At 43.9% G+C, this 20,667-nt stretch overlaps 1 protein-coding gene across 1 annotated transcript in view; it reads left to right on the plus strand.

Moving 5' to 3' along the window:
- The window catches only part of cux2b (cut-like homeobox 2b), a gene marked incomplete at its 5' end in the record, with an annotated part of 94,825 nt that overhangs the window by 41,625 nt on the left and 32,533 nt on the right, over positions 1-20,667 (plus strand). The window contains 4 exons of the mRNA XM_079517019.1: positions 9,339-9,479; positions 12,447-12,621; positions 14,550-14,626; positions 16,899-16,965. Coding sequence (XP_079373145.1) covers positions 9,339-9,479; positions 12,447-12,621; positions 14,550-14,626; positions 16,899-16,965 — 460 coding nt within the window. The remainder of the gene's footprint in view (positions 1-9,338; positions 9,480-12,446; positions 12,622-14,549; positions 14,627-16,898; positions 16,966-20,667) is intronic.

Raw genomic sequence — 20,667 nt, forward strand, 5'->3', positions numbered from 1 at the left:
ATTCAACTTTATATGCAAACATGCAGAAGGAAAAGTTGTCCTTAATAATTCTCTGCTTGTCTTTTTTTCCAAACGGGGAGCAAAGCCTGCAAGCTATTATCGTTGAGCGCGTTCATTATCATTGTGCAGCCGCGAGCACCTCTACGGTGGTCAAGAGATGAGACGGTATACACGGGAGTGTTGTTGCGTGCCAGTGTGCGTGCCAGCGTGTGTGTGTGCGTGCCAGCGTGCGTGCGTGCGTGCCAGCGCGTGTGTGTGTGCGTGTGTGTGTGCGTGCGTGCCCTCGTGGCCGCATACTAGTACTATACGAGATGAGAACGTTAAAAAAAAAAAAAAAAAGCTGATGGAGAATGAAAGCTCTCTGGGCGGGCGGGATGAAATTATGCACGTGTGATTAATATAAGAGCAGTAATAAACAAAGGCCCAGGAGATGTTTGAGGTGCTTAATAATGCATTATGTTCATAAAAGAGCCAGGCCTCTACCAACTGGTCCCCTGGGGTAGAAGACCCCACAGGGACCATGCATGCGGGCTGGAGTGTGCTCTTAAAAGAGAGCTGTGTGTGTGTGTGTGTGTGTGTGTGTGTGTGTGTGTGTGTGTGTGTGTGTGTGTGTGTGTGTGTGTGTGTGTGCGTGTGTGCGTGTGTGCGCACGTGCGTGCCTGTACTGTGTATGCGTGCGTGTACTGTGTGTACGCGTGCGCGCGCAGAGATCTGATGATAGTGGGACTGAAAGTAATGTGAAGCCTATGAATTGATCTGAAATGAGGGATTTCATGGTCTCTAAATGAATCATTTTTGATGTGCTTACATCCATTTAACCCATTTAGGCCTGACCTCAAAATTTAAAAAAAAATCTTCTAAATCCTCCAGTTTTCTGAAATAAAAATGTTCACGGTTTTTCAAAAATAGCAGACCTACAAGCTGCGCGCTACGAGCTTGTAGATCTGCTATTTTTCAATAGCTAAATTATAACATAATGTTTAAAACACCAAAAGGGGTTCCCGCCCAGAATGGGTTAATCAGTCGACGTTTGGAAATCACAATGATTATATCCTCAAAAACGTAATGATTGTGTAAACGCAGGTCTAAAAGAGGAGCGAATAAGGCAACAGTATAGCCTTATTCTGAAATGTCAATGGTGGATGGATGCCTTTTTTTTTGGTAGTTAAACTCTTCGTATTGTTCTCGTCTGTATACGCTTTTCAGTCAAAATGAGAAGTAGGTCGTTTTTTATTTCTCTGTCTTCTTTATTTTGCGTGTATGATTTGATTTCTCTTAACTTTTTTTTCTGGTGGCATCCTTTTTTTTCTTCTTTTTCCTACTTATACCGATCCGTCTCCGCTCTCGTGCAACGCTTCCTATGTCCTTCAGTCTGTGAGGCAAAGACATTGAACTGAAGCAGAGGGAAGTGTGTTGAGAGAAATGTTTTGCCTTACAACTTTTAACAACAAGCAAAGTTAAGTATGAAAGCCTTCACTTCACTTCACACGAGTTGCTTTTTCTTCATGGCCTCTCTGCCCCGCCTCCTTTCTCTACATCAAGGTATAAGCGAGAAGCTTCATTTCCGCTCGCTGGATATAAAGTTATCCTTTAGGACGTGCCGTTATTCCTATCAACCTAGTTCTTTTTTTTTGTCCACGACGACAACAATATGACGACATTGTTACTGTTTGTTGCAAAGCAAGTAGCATGTTTATGGACCTTGAAGTCCACTCGGAGAATAAGGGGAGTGAGGAGGGGGAGAAGAAGAAAAACACACACACACACACACACACACACACACACACACACACACACACAAAAAAACAAGTCTGTTTTGAATGAAAAGAAAAAACCTTGAAGCACAGCCTTGTAAATTAATTTGTTCGTGTTGTATGATGGGAACACAGCTGGCCTCATTAACATGCGCACAACAAATAATTATAGCAGGGGTTTTTTTTCTCTCTCTCTCTTTCTCCCACTCTCCCTCTCTCTCGCTCTCTCTCTCTCCAGCCAGCTATAGTGCTTGGCTAATGGGCTTGCTGGGTTAATTATGTCAGAGCGTAATTACACAGGGCCCAGGGAGAGGTAATGGTGCGCCCTGCTGAGCCCACACCGCCTAATGATGGTGTATCGCTGACAGGGCCAAGACGGACCGCCCCGACACACCTGCTTGTCTTGCCCGCGCTCGCACCCCTCCTCCACCCCTACACCGCCCACCTATAGACGGACGCGCATCCCCCGAAACCTGTCCACTCTCTCTTTTCCCCTCCGTCGCCCCTCTGACGGGCACATTCCGTACATTTACCACCAGTATACCAAGTATCGTGCCGTCTCATGGTCTGGACATGGAGCGGGGTTGTTTTTGGCAGCACATTAAGTCACATTTTAGTCACCTGGAATGTTTTGGTGTTAGTCTAGTTTCAGTCGACTAAATATCATACGATTTTAGTCGACTAAATCTACATGTTGAGTCTAACAAAATGTATTTCGGCGGGCCGTCGTAATGTTTTTTTTTTTACACTTGCTGAAAATAGCCGATCTACAAGCCCACAGCACGTCGCAGCACGACACGTTGGGGCTATTTTCAGCATGCAACTAATTGTAAAATGTCTTATACTGGATCTCTTGTCCACTAGTCCCTTCCTAACATTTTAGTCTAGTTTTTATCTGTTGATCGAAAATTGTCAGTATATATTTAGTCTTATAGTTTAGTCATCGTAGCTTAGTTTTCATTTAGTTTCCATTTAGTTTTCGTCAGTGAAAAAAGGTAGTCGACGAACATTTTTCGTCTTAGTTTTAGTCGACAAAAACAACACTGGAGAGGCTTTATAGTCGCACCCACCACCACCACCACCGCACACTGTCTATAGGTTGAAGGTTCCCTCGCTGCATGCCCCCTGCTGTGAGATGAGCAATAGCAGAGAAACATGGGCCAACCGGCCAACAATACCAAGCACAGCACAGTATGGTGGGAGATGTTATACTGACTAGTGACTATACCTCTTGGCCAAAGTGATGAAACTCCAATATCAATGTATACAGTAGTTCAGTTTCTACAAAAAAAAGACTGTATAGTGTAATGCTTTGCATGTTCTCCCCGTGTCCCCTAGGGTAGGTATATATACCCACACAAAAAACATGCAGTAATCCTGGTCTCTATATACTGCCTCTCCCTGGCCAGCCGGGGAGCCTGATGGGGGGGGGGGGGGGGATAAGGAACTGATTGGAATAACGTGTTCCTTCCACGCGCTACGTCCAACCGGGGTTGGACCTTGTCAGGTGGAAAAAAAGCGGCTTGGACTCCTCATGCATGGAGGGAAGCATGTGGTCAGTGCTTTCCCCAGGTCGGCTGAGGGAGTGTAATGCACAGGAATACATTAGATTACGTTATTATTATTATTATTATTACATTAGATTACACTGGGTGAAAAAAAATTAGTGCCATGAAAAAAGAACGAATTCGGTTTCTACAAAAGACTGTAGTGTAATGCTTTAACCCATTTTGGGGCGGGAACCCCTTTTGGTGTTAGCATCATGTTATGCTTTAGCTATTGAAAAATAGCAGATCTACAAGCTTGTAGGTCTGCTATTTTTGAAAAATCGAAGAACGACGGACATAGAAACATAGCTTTTTCAGAAAACTGTCAGGATGTAGAAGACATTTTTAGAATCTGATCTCAGGTCAAAATGGGTTAACACATTTAGTTAGTCAAATCAATCCTAATTCCCCGTTGTTTTTCACTAACCTTTGAAGAATCACCCGATAGTGTACGGTACGTCGCTCCATTGCACGAACGGGTGCCTTAAGAATAGCGCCATCGAATGTCCTATAATGTCGTAAAAATATTCCATGATGGCCGAGTGACCACAGGGAGGAAAAATCCAGCCGCTCGTTGCGCGCCGCCATTGTCCATCTGGCATTGCACTGGAGAGAGATTACCCAGCGTGCCCCAGAAGCTATAGCGAGACCTGTTCTTTTTGTTTTTTTCGGTCACGTGATGTCATGTTGACGTGTCACAAAGTAGCCACGGAAAACCTCTTATGTCTCATAAGTTATCGAAAAGAGGCCCAATAAATAAAACGAAAGCAACAAAACTCGGGCTACTCGGGTTCGGCATGCAGGAAAAGACTAAATCAAGTCGGGTTTAACGGGTCAAACCGTTTTTAACATTGGTCAAACTGTTCTAGCTTGTTTGTGACTAATTGCGAACGCAGTGAGCACTAACTATGAGACCTAGCAGAACATGTCTGTGTGTGTGTGTGTGTGTGTGTCTGTCTGTCTGTCTGTGTGTCACGCTGTAACACCACCCGCCCGCCACCAGAGGGCGAAGCTGTATCACACACAAAAAACACACACAAGACAAAAAAAAACTTAAAAAACTACATAATTTATTCTAATTGTTGTTATTGCAATTTACGAGCTGCGTTCGCACGTCTTACTTGTATAGTTGGATTTAATGCCAGGGGGGACCCTGGATGACCGCTCGTCATCGGACTGTCCGATGGACAGATTCGGACAAGTGGACAGATGTGAGTTTGTCCGGACTGACCTTCCTCGAACCTCCTCCTCCTCCTCCTCCTTATCCTCTCTCTCTCTCTCTCTCTCTCTCTCTCTCTCTCTCTCCACTCAGACACATCTCTCTACTATCTCTCTGTCACTTTGATTCATGTGGAGATGGACCTGCGTTTTCACCGCAGAATATGATGTATTAAATGTCCTGTGATTTATTAACCAATACTGGGCGGGAACCCCTTTTGGTGTTTTAAGCATTATGTTACACTTTAGCTATCGAAAAATAGCAGATCTACAAGCTCATAGCGCGGCACCGAGTGCCGCGATACGAGCTTGTAGGTCTGCTATTTTTGAAGAATCTTGAAAATGTGTCTCAAATCTTTCAATGTATATTCTTTCAGAGTGAACGTTTTTAACTCAAATCTTTGCTTCTGAGAGGTTCCTGGAACAACATATTTTTAGATGGGGGTCGGCGGCCAAATACATATAATTGTGGGGCTCCTTGACATGAACAAGTTTGAGCACCACTGACACAGAAACATAGGGTTCTTCAGAAAAACTGTCATGATTTAGAAGACATTTGTAGAATCGAGCTCGGGTCTAAATGGGTTAAAGCCTCAATGAGGTGCTGTTCCCGCGATCCGTTATCCTGACCTCTGGGTAGACGTCCAATCAGCCGTAATTAAGATAAGGGCCAGATTCAAAATATTAACTGTTTATTTGCACGCCGAGCGTGTACTGTGGATAGCACTAATAGGTCGGCCGTGTTTTATATCTTGATCGGGAGAAGATTATGTGCACTAGAAGCTTGTCCATAGACTGACCACAGGAAGAAATAATGGAACTTAATCCAATGGCCGTTTTTAGCCCAAGGAGTGTTTTTTTGTGCAAAACTAATGCTAGTAATGGATTCAGCATCATGAAAACCCCCTAGTTTGACACGTCACATGCTACTTAAAGCATGATGAAATTTGAACTATTTTGCCTTCTGTAGGTTGTTAATGGTATGGTCACATATTATAGTTAGCATCCGGCAGTTTCTACATGCCGGGGACCCACACTCAAACATTTCTAACATAAAACGTTGGTGTACTCAAAATGCCCGAGTTCACATTGGGCTGCATGGCAACAGTGGCAAGTAGAGTATAGTAGACTACCACTGCAAGGACTTTGGTGTGCGTATAAGCATCCTCTCAGTGGCGTGCACAGACATTTAGAGGGGCAGGTGCTCAAGTGGAAAAAAGGGCACTTTGTGCAGCGCGTGGAACCGGCCGGTTGCCTTAATAGTGTGAGATTTATAGATCGTGGGGCCTAAATAATATATTAGAAGCTTTTTATCAAGAATTGATCAATGTTACCATGGTCCACATATTGTACAGTGTAACTGTACAAAATAAGAAAAAGGGCACATTGCCAAAAGGGCAGGGGGTGCTCTAGCACCCCCTAGTGTCTATCTGTGCATGCCACTGCATCCTCTTACACAGTTCAAGAGCTTCATTACTCGTATAGAACTCTCTGAGATAGTCCACCAATTCACTTACTGACTTTAATGAAGCTGTCTGATGCATGTGTGCATTATGTTTATTGTTGAATGTTTTCCATAATGTTTCTCACTTTTATGACAATACATGCCATAACACTATCTATCTACCTATACTATACCTATACCTACAGTACGTTCCTACCTTAGAGTATATATGAATAGAGACGGCACCCGGATGAAACCCTGAGGCGAAATGGACATAGTGGCCGAATTTGTTATTGCAGCGTGGGCCCAAACACATGAACGCGCTGGTCCGTTGACACGTGCACGTTCACGATGACACGTCAACGCTGAATGCCTGCAATGATAGTCAGCGGCAGCGCGTTCATGTGTTTGGGCCCAATCCATCCCAGAATGCACTCTGTTCCTACCCAGAATGCACAGTGAAATCGCCTCATGCGCTTTTGAGCAACTTAATGCAAGTGGATGGGAGGAGAACTCGTGTGCCGTCTCTATTCATATATACTCTAAGGTTCCTACCTATACCTACTTTGTCTGATTGATTGATTGATTGATTGATTGAAATATTTATTAACAGTTTGCAGAATTACAGTACATTTCAAGCACAAACTCAATACAAAGACTGTTAACTGTGAGTGGACGACCCAATTAAGCATTACACTTGTTTACAAGAGGGTCCACCTTGTTCAATTCCTCAAAACATTTAGAGACGTACAAATATAGACACTTCTATATAGTCAAAGAACAGAACAGGAATTCATCATAAAGGAGGTAAAAAGGGAAAAGAAACATATACAGTGAGGGGGAAAAGGGGTGGGGGGGATTCAGATTGTATGGGGACCAGTTTCGAATTGCAGCCGTCCGTAGGTGCCCTTTGAGAGCGGTTTTGAAGGAGTCAAGGGATTCGCATGTCTTAATGACTGTTGGTAGGGCGTTCCACATTTTGGTCCCTTGTTTGTGCCGAATCTGGGTTGTACATGGTCCGTTGCACTCCCTCTGGTGTTGTGGGTGTGGACTTCGTTAACATTAAGGAAGTATCTAGACGCAGGTACCCATTTTAGGTTAGTTGAATTTTGCCGTTTGAGTTGGTGTTACTCAAAGATAAGTTGCCAGCCATGCCTATATATCCCTAACCTGACTCCGCCAGATGGGGCAGCAGAGAGTACACTGGGTTCCCCCCTCCTGCTCCCATCTGGGAACTCTCAGGCAGACTTGATGCCCGGCCACAAAACGGCCTGGCCAATCAGCAGCAGCTAGAAGCTAGAAGCTGCTGCTAGAAGCTGCTAGAAGCTGCTGCTGAATATATCCCTCCATATCAGCACTCTTTCTTGACTCAACCTCAATTGTAGATCCCAAGCCATCGGGGAGTAACCCCGCTGCTCCTCTTTGACGGGGTTAATTTTGTATACAGACTTAACTTATATCCTTTCACTTTAAATTTGACTTTTCTTCGCTCCCTTGTCGCTGATTGATAATCCCGGCTTGTCCATGTGTGAGAGATCCCTTACTATAATCTCTGTCCTTTGATCATTAAAAGTTGAAAGGATATATGGGAAAGAGGCTGATAAAGTGATTTCTGTGACAGTGGGTCGATGAAATAGCAGTGCTTTAAGTCATCCTGTTTGTCTTAGACGAGCTGTGCTCTTAATGGTGACGTCCCTTGTGACTGATGCAACATCTCCAGAGCTGCTGTAACAATGAACGCAGACTGCGTTTGACTGTAAACGCGGTCCTGGGAAAAAATAGTTCAATCAGTTATGGCCCCAAAAGTTTTTTTCCTCCCCCTTTTTTCTGATGAAAATGCAGATACGGCAAGGCACGGCAACGCAATGGCGAGTGTTTCAACAAATTGCAATATTGTACAAGTTGTGTTCGTCCGTGTGTTTATTTCTATATTTCTATGTGCCTTGTGGATATGTGTGTGTTTCCGTTGCCCTTCTGGATGAGATGTGGTATTCTCTCGGCGTCGCCGGAGTCTGGCAAAGTTCACAGTCGTCCGTGGGTTTCAACTTCTCTGTGAAAAGTCACTTCAGTCACTCGGTGCCCCCACACACACTCGCGACGGAATCTGATCGGTTTCTGCATAGAAGAAGTCTTAAGATGAGCGGATGAAAGCTGTGCATGGGAGTAAAGTTTGTGCAGCAAAAGCAGCGATCCCCCCCCCCCCCCCGTCTTTAAGAGTTTTGAAGGGCTGCTGTGTGTGTGTGCGTGTGTGTGTGTGTGTGTGTGTGTGTGTGTGTGTGCGCACGGTGGCTTCCCCCCTCCTCCTCCTTGTCAAACGGCTCCCCTGAGCCTCCCTCTCTGTGCTTTGGCACTAGAAGTCGCCTCCTTTGGTGTTCGGCACAGGCAGGTACACAACAGGAGCAGTTCTCTCTCTCTCTCTCTCTCTCTCTGAGCTGTTGAACTTTTCGGGAGGGGGGGTGGGGGGTGGCGGGGGGGGGGGGGGGGGGGGGGGTGTAGGAGGAAAAGGGAAAAGATTAAAAACAGCCCTGTGATGTGGAGTGCCGAGCCGCCCTCCCGAGAATTCCTGGCATAATAATTTAAATGATCAAATGATACAGAGGAGACTTGTTAGCTGAGAAACAGCCTCCTAGTTGGCCCCATGGGCCCGGTGCTGCCGCGCATGCATTGCAAAACAGCTCCTCTGTTGTGCTAAAGAATCCCGCTTCTCTCTCTCTCTCTCTCTCGCTCTCTCTCTCACTCTCTCCTTCCCTTTTCAGGAGCTGACTTTTCCCGTACTTTGTTGGATTTACCTAGGTGTATACTCGGGACTTAAGTCCCTGTCATATTTCCGTGGCAGTCTCTTTGTGTTTCCGCGCGCGTCATTTATCAGCGTTGCAAGAGGACTCATTAGATTTGATCTGGGTACATTTGAAGCGACGGAACTGCACCCCGCGTGTCATTAGGTCCAGCCATGTGAGACTTTCAAAGGCAAGCCGAGTCGGTCGGCAGGGGAGAGGCAGTGGAAGAGTCACTCTTTGGAACCCAAGTCTCAGTGGAATAGTCTCTACTACTGTTGATACTGGCACACTGAAAAGCCCTGTAATGTGCTCTTTACTTAGCAAGCACGCACACACACACATGCATGTACACGCACGCATGCACGCCACGCACGCACGCACGCACGCCAATACGGAGTATAAGTTTTCCTTTTCTTGAGAAACACGCTGTACAAATCGTACACACCTTTATATCTTCTTCGTTCATTTAAAGGGGTTTGTATAATGTGTAAAGTTTGTGCAATGTGCTCTCTACTCACACGATCATTTATTCCTCTTTGTGTGTGCGTGTGTGTGTGTGTGTGTGTGTGTGTGTGTGTGCGTGTGTGCGTGTTCACAGACCCAGCTCCTGTGTTGGAGGCCACACACACCCTGGAAGAGAGACTTGAGCAGATGCAGAGTTCGGCCCCTGACAGTGAGGCCCTGGTGAGAGAAATCACTGGCTTCTGGAGGAAACACCTGGAGTGCCTTGAAAAGACAGGTCAGATCACACAACCACACACACACACACACACACACACACACACACACCACTGACAGCCTAATGGACATTTCTTTTCTTTTTTTGAAGCACAGATTAAGTGACTCCCTGTATGCCAGGGCTATTCAACTGAATTGTTCAGGGGGCCACAATGTCAGAGAAACCCAAGGAACCGGGGGCCGGACTGCCCGCCCGAGCTATTAATCTTATATGTACACTCTACACAACGCGCTACAGCCTTTTCACTACTTTGATAGCTGCTTATGTCAAAAATGTAATTACCTTTTTTTTCAGACAGCCAGCAATTAGTAAAATGCTCCCCAAAAAAGGTTGTCTCTGTGACACATCTAGGGGCCACAATCTGCATTCAAAGATGTTCCTATAGTAGCTTTGTCATTGGTCGAAAAAAACCCGGTAGAAATGACTGGCAACCAATGACAAAGCTTCTAGGAAAATCTTTGAATGCAGATTGCGGCCCCTAGATGTGTCACAGAGACACAGTGTTTTACCCATGGCTGGCTGTCTGAATACCAAAAAACAAAAATGTCATTAAAATGTTGACGTAGACCTGTTTGACCGTGCAGAAACAACATTCTTCCTTGCAAGTTTTAGTCATAGTCTCTTGAATAGTTTTAATTTAATTTTAGTCACATTTTAGTCGCCTGAAATGTTTTAGTGTTTATTTGTAGTAGTCTCTTTTTAGTCGACTAAATATCACAAGATTTTAGTCGACTGAATCTAGTCAATCTACAGTTGATTTAGTCGACTAAAATGTATTTTGGCAGGCCTTGATGGCGTACTAATGGCTGATTTTACACTTGCTGAAAATAGCCGATCTACAAGCGCACAACGTGTCGCGCTGCAATGCGTTGTGAGCTTGTAGATCGGCTGTTTTCAGCATGCAACCAAGTGTAAAATGACTTATACTGGATCTCTTGTCCAACATTTTAGTCTAGTTTTTATTTGTTGACAAAATTGTCAATGTATTTAGTTTTAGTCATCATAGCTTAGTTTTCATTTAGTTTCCATTTAGTTTTCGTCAGTGAAAAAAGGTAGTCGACGAACATTTTTCGACTTAGTTTTAGTCGACCAATTCAACACTGCTTCCATGATGAATTGAGGAGCATCAACGAGCATCAGTGACTACTTTTATTGGAAGGACTGTCATTGTGGATTTCTTAATTTTAGTTTTTTTCCATGTCATGTGAAAGCAGGGAATCATAGCACAAATAATGTATTGATTAATTAGATTGAGTGAATAGTTTTTTGAAATTACAGTTTCAGATTCATGATGTCCTGCACCTGCCGGCTCTCATCGCCTTAAAACTACGGGTGCACGATTATGAAATTATGACCGATATCCGATCTCCGATTATTTACAGGATCTGCGGATACCGATATTTTACAGCGGACCACAATGGAAACAATCCTAGGCTGTATAGGGGCTTGGCCCAAAGCCTGTCAATCAATACATAGCCTATAGTCTTTCCCAAGTGTCTGTTTTCACTACTGAATGAGACGAGTATACAAATTAAACGTAGAAAAATTTTAAGTTTATTTTTACTTAAGATTTTACATCATATTTGATTTGGCTTTTGTTCTAGACTAGAGGTACTAGACACTTTTGATTTATATTGAACTCATTGATGATTTAAAAAATCTGTATTATTTTGATACCGATATTGCATTTTAATGGCCGATCCAGACGATTCCGATTATGCTACCGATGTACAGTTGGGTGCCACTGATATTGTCCCTTATCATTTGACCCATTTAGGCCTGACCTCAACATTTAAAAAAATCCCTCTAAATCCTCCAGTTTTCTGAAATAAATATTTTCACGATTTTTCAAAAATAGCAGACCTACAAAGCTCGTAGCGCGCCACTCGGTGGCGCGCTATGAGCTTGTAGATCTGCTATTTTTCAATAGCTAAATTATAACATAATGTTTAAAACACCAAAAGGGGTTCCCGCCCAAAATGGGTTAACTGTCCTTTTGCGCAGATCACGCAAACCTCAGCAAAAAGAAAAGGACAATATCGATGGCCTCCAACTGTAAAACGCTTAAAAAACACACACGCACAACACCTTTTGAAGGTTAACCTTGGAAATACAGGCCATGTCTCTGCATGTTGCAGAGAACAATGAAATAACCCACTCAGACATGAGATGATGCAACCTGATAGGCAGACAACGGGCTCCATTTCCATAAGGTCCTCCTGGCTACGTCTGCTTATGTAGCGCGCTCCCGTCAAATTGCTCGTTTCGTGCACATACGCCCGCGGGCGACTATAGACCTGGATTGTGGTGAGCTTCTTTTTGGGTTTTTTACACTACGCGTCCCGCGCCACTCATGGGCAGACCTGTCGTTGATCCAGGCGACAACGCCTCCATCACTCGCTCCCTGTGTGTGTGTGTGTGTGTGTGTGTGTGTGTGTGTGTGTGTGTGTGTGTGTGTGTGTGTGTGTGTGTGTGTGTGTGTGTGTGTGTGTGTGTGTGTGTGTGTGTGTGTGTGTGTGTGTGTGTGTGTGTTGTGCGTTGTGCAGAGCATGAGTGCTCCTTTTAACCCATTTTGGGTTCTTTAGCTATTGAAAAATAGCAGATCAGGTCTGCTATTTTTGAAAAGTCGTGAAAATGTGGCGCAAATCTTTGAATATATATTTCAGAGAGAACATTTTTAACTAAAATATTGGCTTCAGGGGGGTCCCTGGAACTACATATTTTGAGAGGGGGGTCCGTGGCCCAATAGAGATAATTCTGGGGGTCCTTGACATGAAAAAGGTTGAGCACCACTGACATAGAAACATGTTTTTTCAGAAAAATGTTAGGATTTAGATGCCTTTTTTTCGACTTCAGTTCAAAATGCCATTTTTTTCTTGCTACATTTTCTGAAAAAAGCAGTGAGATGAAGTATGAATTCCCCCAGTTTGGCTGAGCGGAGCGTGACTCTTGGTTTGGTTCACACAGAGTCCTCAGAGCAGGGAGCTGCGGCGTCGTCATCAGGGACGACATCGGCAGAAGTGTCACAACAAGAGGCCCAGCAGGTGTCCAAGCTTCCAGCCAGCCTAATGACACCCAACAGCACATCGGCCCCGATGGCTCCGGGTTCCCCCGGGCAGAACCACCAGGACCACTCGGATGGGTATGAGAAGAACAATGTCTCCCTTTTTGAACTTGGCTGATAAGACAAGTAAGACGCGCGAACGCGGGAAGCGAACGCAGCTCGTAAATTGCAATAACAACAATTAGAATAAATTACGTATACTTTTTTAAGGTTTTTTTTAAGATTTTTTTTAAGTTAAGTTTTTTGTGTGTGTGTGTGATACAGCTGCGCCCTCTGGTGGCGGGCCGGTGGTGTTACAGCGTGACACACACACACACACACACACAGACAGACACAGACAGACAGTTTAGGCCATCTTCTATATAGTGCTCACTGCGTTCGCAACAAGCAACCCATGCAGTCTCACTCCAAACTCGTCACAAGTCACATGCTCATGGTCATGGACTCACTTTTTAACCCACAGGGTACAGGACGGGGTATACCGCTTGGCTTTAGCAGCATGCATGCCAGGCGGTCTGTTCTCGTGAAACTTGCAAACGTGCATGTTAGTCTTTTAGTTGAGTTAAGTTGGCGTTTATCTGGGCTCAGATTAGCTCTACAGTGCAGTTCAGCCCAGCTCAGTGTAAGTTCAGTACAGTTGAGGTCAGTTCAGTAGAGAACAGAATTTTCTGTAGGATTTTTATATTAATGTTTGTCCAAGCATAGGATTATTCTAACAGTGTGATGTGGGTCTCAGAACCGTACCACAGTTCAGTTCCCAAACTCGACAGATGGGTTGGAAATCTCAGCCACTACTCCTTTACTCATCTGTCTCTATAGAGCGTCGCAGTCCCGCCCCCTACCATGGACCAGGGAATGATTCTCCGTTCATTTTCCTCATAGACATTTCAGAAAGTATTTATTTAAAGACGTTTACGCCGCGGACAAAGCTAACTCGAGTCGTGACAAATCATGACAACGAACACAATTTTTTGGGCCGAACAAATAATTAGAAAGAAGTAAAAAACGGCAGGTTACAACACTTTTTTTGTTGTTTTTCTTCTTCTTATTGTTTGTGTTGTCATGAGTTGTCACGACTCGAGTTGGCTTTGTCTGCGGCGTAATCTTTAAATAAATACTTTTTGAAATGTCTATGGGAAAAATGCATTGGGATTCATTTCCTGGTCCATGGTAGGGGGCGGGACTGCGACGCTCTATACCCACGCTCTACTTTACCCACTAACACCATTGTTTCCATCCGCATCATTTTTTTTTGTGTGGCTTTCGCCTTTTTATTTTTATTTATATATTTTATAGAGGGACTGACAGTAGGCTGACAGGAAATGGGGGAGAGAGATGGGGGAGTGACATGCAGTAAAGGCCGTCGGGATCGGGAGTCGAGCCCGCGGCACACTGCCAGGCTCGGACGAGGTGGTTGTTTTCACGCCTCTATAGCCTCTATGAATCAACCTGCTCATTCACATTTGCCATTGGTTTAATTCATTTCATTGGACTTTTTTTAAATACAATACACAAGAGTTCATTAAAGTCACATACTTGTAAATCAGTCCTACTGTATTTGCTAGGAATGCTACCTTCCAAGTTAACCCATTATGGGCAGGAACCCCTTTTGGTGTTTTAAACATGTTATAATTTAGCTATTGAAAAATAGCAGATCTACCACCGAGTGGCGCGCTACGAGCTTGTAGGTCTGCTATTTTTGAAAAATCGTGAAAATGAGGCACACATCTTTGAATATATATTCTTTCAGAGTGAATGTTTTTAAATCAAATCTTTGCTTCTGGGGGAGGTCCCTGGAACAACATATTATCAGATGGGGGTCGGCGGCCAATTACATATATTTTTGGGGGTTCTTGACATGAAACGTTTTGCACACAACTGACATAGAAACATAGGGTTTTTCACAGAACTGTCAGGATTTAGAAGACATTTGTAGAATCGATGGTATAGGTCTAAATGGGTTGTGGAGATGAATGAACTGACACAGAACATCATCTCCCATGCAGGGAGGAGGCTGACACAGATGTCCGCCTGGCTGACAGGCTGTCGGAGGCACAGGAGAGGATCAAGGTTCTGCATTCATGTAAGCAAAGGCTGTGCATTAACTTTTTTTAATTAACTTTTTAAACACCCAGCCGGCAATGTCAGTCTGCTTCTACCCTTTTGAAATGTTGTAATCCTGAAATGTATTGTATGAGCTTTTTTTTTTTTTTTTTTAACATCTTAAATCTTAAGCTGAAGTTGAACTTATTTAAATAAACTGTATATTTGACCCATTCTGTATATGCTAGAATTATGCGCGTGACATCATCGTACCTGGATGTTATGCGGGAACGCACACTGAGTGGCAAAAAACTACTTTCTGGCCTTGACAGCCCATTCATCCAAACAGAAAAGTCCTGTCTGATTGCATTAAACAATGTTAAGTTTTTCTTTCATAAAAATCCACCATAGAAACGATATGAGCTACTTTCTGTCAAGAAATGCCCTGCATTTGATTATTTTCTAAGTGTCAGATTTTGGAAGTGTTTGTTTTCAATAACACAACATTTTGCTGCCTCCTACATTATGTGACATTTAGAAACAGGTGGTATACGTAGGACGGTTGAGTGATTTCCAACGAGCGCTTCCAAAGTCCAACACTCCATGCTGCTCAATGTTTTGAGATGAGCGTGTCCTGATGGGAAAATCATGCATGTGCATACTCTCTATACAACGTCCCTACTTTTCCATTTAGCTGGTGTCAGGTAGGAAACCCTACTTGTTGAGAATGTCAGTAAAGTTATTTGGCACACCGGATTGGACATTAGATGCGCTGCCATCTTTAATGTAGTTTGGACATCATTGCAATTACACCTTTCCTTGGGGGAAAACTTAATTCACTATAGCTTTAATTAAAATGATCTCTAAACACAAGACATGAAAGCTATGATTAAGGTGGCAGTTTTAAGAATGCTCCAGACAACGGCATTTTCCCAAGACGGAATCTTTTGGACACTTTTGGGAACTTGCCTAAAACGTAGATGACCCCCCCCCCCCCCCAAAAAATGGCATTGTAGCTTTAAAGGCGTAGTGAAACGGAAATGGTGGACATTTTATTTTGAAGTTTCAGACGGCTTCAAGTTGAAACACCGCTATGAAGTTTCTGAACCAATCAGAGCGTCGCATCCCTTCAGGCGATGGGACGGTAGCTAGGGACGGTAGCTATGCTATACGCAGCAGCATGGTGTGTGTTTGTTTACAATCAGATAGACGGCCAGCTGTACCAGTTTACTGTTATGTGGCTTATTTCTACCCTATTATCTTTTCAGATACATATTTTAGCGTGATGATTAAGTTGAAACCGAGTAATACACTGTCTGGATGTTATCTTGAATGGGAATAAAAACGGAGGATTTCTGTAATCAATAGCAGCTGTGCTGCACAGATGCGCACATATGGGGAATTAAACGGGTGAGCTTCATTTTTATTGGCTTTTATCGATGTGGGCCTCGACACTTCATCACGCAGCACGTTTTCGTTTTCAGGAAGTAATACAAAAAATATTTGTATGGACTTGATATAAAAACACACAAAAATGAGAATTTGCCCATTTTTTTGGCATCCATTGTTAGGTATGCCCGGATATGGTCTAAAAGTGTGAAAAAATTTCACTACACCTTTAAAGGACAACTTTAGTTTTTTTCAACCAAGGTTCATGTTTTAGGTTGTTATTAGAGAAAGTAAAAGGTGAGTATTTTTTTTTTCATTTGCTGCTTTCTTTCGTTTTAGGGATTTTAGCTGTTTTTGACAGGAGGGGGCGAGGGCATTCGAGCATGGGGCTAAATATGTATTTCTTTACAACATTTGTTAGCGATTTCTTTTTTTATTCTTTACTATAGTCCTAATAGACCCCAAGAAATTACATTTGGCCACAAAAGATCACGGGATCTACTGAATGTGTCAAACTGGCATATTGAGCCTATGACACACAGTGTGGCTTCCCCCCAGTAGGCTACCTTCACATTCAGTAGATCCTGTGATCTTCTGTGGCCAGATGTCATTTCTTGGGGTCTAGTAGGACTATAGTAAATAATAAAAAAATAAATCGCTATAAAATGTTGTAAAGAAATACATATTTAGCCCCATGCTCGAATGCCCCCGCCCCCTGTCAAAAACAGCTAAAATCCCTAAAACGAAAGAAAGCAGCAAATTCAAAACAATTAACACTCATCTTATACTTTCTCTAATAACAACCTAAAACATGAACCTTGGTTGAAAAAAAACTAAAGTTGTCCTTTAAAGTCACATAGGTCTTGCCCCCGCCCCCTCCCTAAGATTGACATTGTCACTTCCTCTCCTGTTCCTCCATGCAGCTCTGAACACTGCACAGACAGAACTACTGGACCTGCGGTGTCACTACAACCAGGAGATGAGCAACAAGTAAGACTGAATCTCCCTCTGTCTACTCCAGGGGTTCTCAACCCGTGGGTCGCGACCCCTCGGGGGGTCGCCAAATTATTTTAGGGGGTCCCCAAATTATTTTCAAAAAAATAAATAAAACAAAATAAGATTTTTTTTTTTTTAATTTCACGATTTTTCAAAAATAGCAGACCTACAAGCTCGTAGCGCGCCACTCGGTGGCGCGCTATGAGCTTGTAGATCTGCTATTTTTCAATAGCTAAATTGTAGCAGTCAATTTATATTGGGGGTCAGGAGGGGGCGGGGCGGGGGTCCCGAGACATTGCCAAAGCATTTCCGGGGGTCCCCGGCCAAAAACGTTGAGAACCCCTGGTCTACGCCACAGTCTATATGGTTTTTACTCCTGTTCGCCGTGTCTTTACGTTATAGTTCAAACGAGAACGTGCATTCTGTCCTGGTTTGAGGTGCAACAGGACGCGTTGCATGCCCAGAATGGCCACAGTGAAACACATATAACTTTTCAGCTACAAGGAGTCGGTGCACCGCAAAACTGCACACAAGTTGACGACGACGACAACAAACACCATTCACGGTTAACCCATTTTGACCTGAGATCAGATTCTATGTTTCTATGTCAGTGGTTCTTCGATTTTTCAAAAAATAGCAGACCTACAAGCTCGTAGCGCGCCACTCGGTGGCGCGCTATGAGCTTGTAGATCTGCTATTTTTCAATAGCTAAAGCATAACATAATGCTAACACCAAAAGGGGTTCCCGCCCAAAATGGGTTAATGACTACAGAACATAAATGGAAATGCCGACGATACACATACATGGTGCACCAAAGTACTCGTCAAAGAAAGAAATGAAGGGCTACTTTGCCGTGTGTGTGTGTGTGTGTGTGTGTGTGTGTGTGTGTGTGTGTGTGTGTGTGTGTGTGTGTGTGTGTGTGTGTGTGTGTGTGTGTGTGTGTGTGTGTGTGTGTGTGTGTGTGTGTGTGTGTGTGTGTGTGTGTGTGTGTGTGTGTGTGTAAAAGTCCAATCTGATTGTATTAAACGATGATAAACTCACCAAAATTGCAGCTCCACTGACAGTTTTAGCTATTCTCTTTGTCTCTGTAAAGCCTTATAGTTTCACATTTATTATCACATTTATTATTATATTATTATTTATTTATTGCTGTGTTTTTTAAGTGTTACACCATGCATTACCTGTGTGCGAGTAAAGTTGTTTTGGAGAGCGCTCGTTTTTAATCACTCGACGTCCTGCCTGCATACGGGCAGCGGTTTCAAAGCGGGTGGTCTACGCAGGACATTGAGTGATTTAAAACGGGTGCTCCGGCCCCTAAACAACTTTGCTCACAACACGTGCAGGTGTAAAAACAAGCACAGCAAAATAAAAAGAAACGGAACATTTAGAAGAATCACAGCTGCATGGATTTTAGAGAAAGTTGCACAGCATACGTGACACCGGTGGATTTCTGTGAAACGAAGGCTTAAATTTACACAGACAAATCGGACAACCCAAGCTGTCCGTGGAGGTGTATAATATTGGTGAGTTTGTTATTGAATACATTCAGATTATAGATAGATAGAATACTTTATTGGCAGTTTTAAAAATTACAACAACTAGCCCTTACCTGTTGTGAGATATTGCCCCCCCCCCCCCCCCTTGTGGCCGTGGGGGGGTACTGCGCCCTGGGTGCGTTTTTAATGCACTAATAAATTCATTATTAATCTATAATTTGTTAAATTGAAAAAAGGGCTTCGTTAAGACCTCCATATTATTATGGTCAATGCCTGTGTGAAAAGTGGGAGTGATTGGTGCAGGCAGTGAGGAGCTACGGCAAGTATGATTATAGTATGATGATGATGAGGATGATGTCATCAATTTGGAAAACATACAGTACACGAAAAAGCCGTAGCTTGTTTACATTGTGGTCCATCTGTGGAGGTTAGAGGTCGGGACCTGTGCTATACTGTTGGGGACCTGTCGGGGTAGCCTGGCTAATAAGCCAGAGGCAACTTTTTTTTGCCAACGGCTGATTCGGTCTGGTTTATTAACCAGGCTACTGTCGGGGGGGGGGGGGGGTTGCAGAAAGATATAAGTTGGCTGGGAACAACCCATTGGAATGTTTGAAAGCACATACACCCCCATCCCAAGTCTAGTCTTGCGTATAGCCAGACAACTATTCCACAAATGTTAGAGGATCTACTAGCTCATAGCGCGCCACCGAGTCGGCGCGCTACGAGCTTGTAGGTCTGCTATTTTTGAAAAATCGTGAAAATGTGGCAACAAATCTTTGAATGTAATATTCTTTCAGAAGACTTTTTATTTATTTCGACGTCGGGCCTAAATGGGTTAAAATATCTTTAACATTTATTTTTGTATTTCCATGCAGCAAGCTATATTATGCTCAGATGATTTCTATTTAAGTTAGGATGAATTTTGCCGTACGTGCTCCAGACTGTATGACGGAAGCATTTGAAAATTGCGAGAGGCAACTACTGTCTGACTGCATGGCCACGCGAGACTATTCCAAAATGTAAACGCTAAGGCAGGGGTTCTCAACCCGTGGGCCGCGACCCCTCGGGGGGTCGCCAAATTATTTTAGGGGGTCCCCAAATTATTTTCAAAATTTATTTTTTAATTTTATTTTCACGATTTTTCAAAAATAGCAGACCTACAAGCTCGTAGCTATGAGCTTGTAGATCTGCTATTTTTCAATAGCTAAATTATAACAATGCTTAAAACACCAAAAGGGGTTCCCGCCCAAAATGGGTTAAGGTTATTGTAGCAGTCAATTTATATTGGGGGTCGGGAGGGGGCGGGGCGGGGGTCCCGAGACATTGCCCAAAGCATTTCCGGGGGTCCCCGGCCAAAAACCGTTGAGAACCCCTTGCGCTAAGGAATGCCATTGTAGAAGCATGAGAGAGAGTGACTCGGCTACTAATCCAAGTCGATGGAGAGAGGTCTGTGTTTGCCTGCACCGGGCAGCCCGGCTGGGCCTTGACAGCCCTCAAGAAGAACTGCTCCATTTAAAGATTGCTTCAGAAAACACTCTAGCTTGTCCTGGTTCTTTGAGCACAATGTACATATCCAGCAGCAAACGCCACGCGGCTGAAATGAATCTGAGGCTTCTATGAAGGATGTCGATAGACATTCAAATGTAAACACTCCTTTTTTGTTTGGGGCTGTGCCCCGGAGCACACTGAGACGCCCCGCTAATGGATTTTTTTTTTCTCCCAGGCTTAATCCATGGCGCAAATTGAAACCTGATGTTTCCAGGACCCAGCCAGCGCCATCCATTTTTGTTGGATTAGATGCAGTTTTAGTTTAGTTTGGCCCATGATACTAGATACCTTTTGATGTACAGTATACTGGCGTTTCAAAAAAACCATCTCTGTTAGAGGGGACTTCTCTTCTCTTACTGTGTGTGCGTGCGTGGCGTGCGTGCGTGCGTGCGTGCGTGCGTGCGTGCGTGCCGTGCGTGCGTGCGTGCGGTTGCGTGCGTGCGTGCTGTGCGTGCGTGCGTGCGTGCGTGCGTGCGTGCGTGCGCGTGTGCAGGTTGGCTGGTGTTGACACTAACTAAGCCCCCCTGCCGCGTGAAGATTATTTATTTACAGTAGGAGGTGCTTGAACGTTCAGTAGAGTAGGCTGTGCGCAAAATGCGCGTGCACGCACATTTTCACGCGGGAAAAGTGGCTTTTACTTCCCCCCCCCCT

The sequence above is a fragment of the Electrona antarctica genome, assembly GCF_951216825.1.
Source record: "Electrona antarctica genome assembly, chromosome: 12".
Classification (NCBI taxonomy): domain Eukaryota; kingdom Metazoa; phylum Chordata; class Actinopteri; order Myctophiformes; family Myctophidae; genus Electrona; species Electrona antarctica.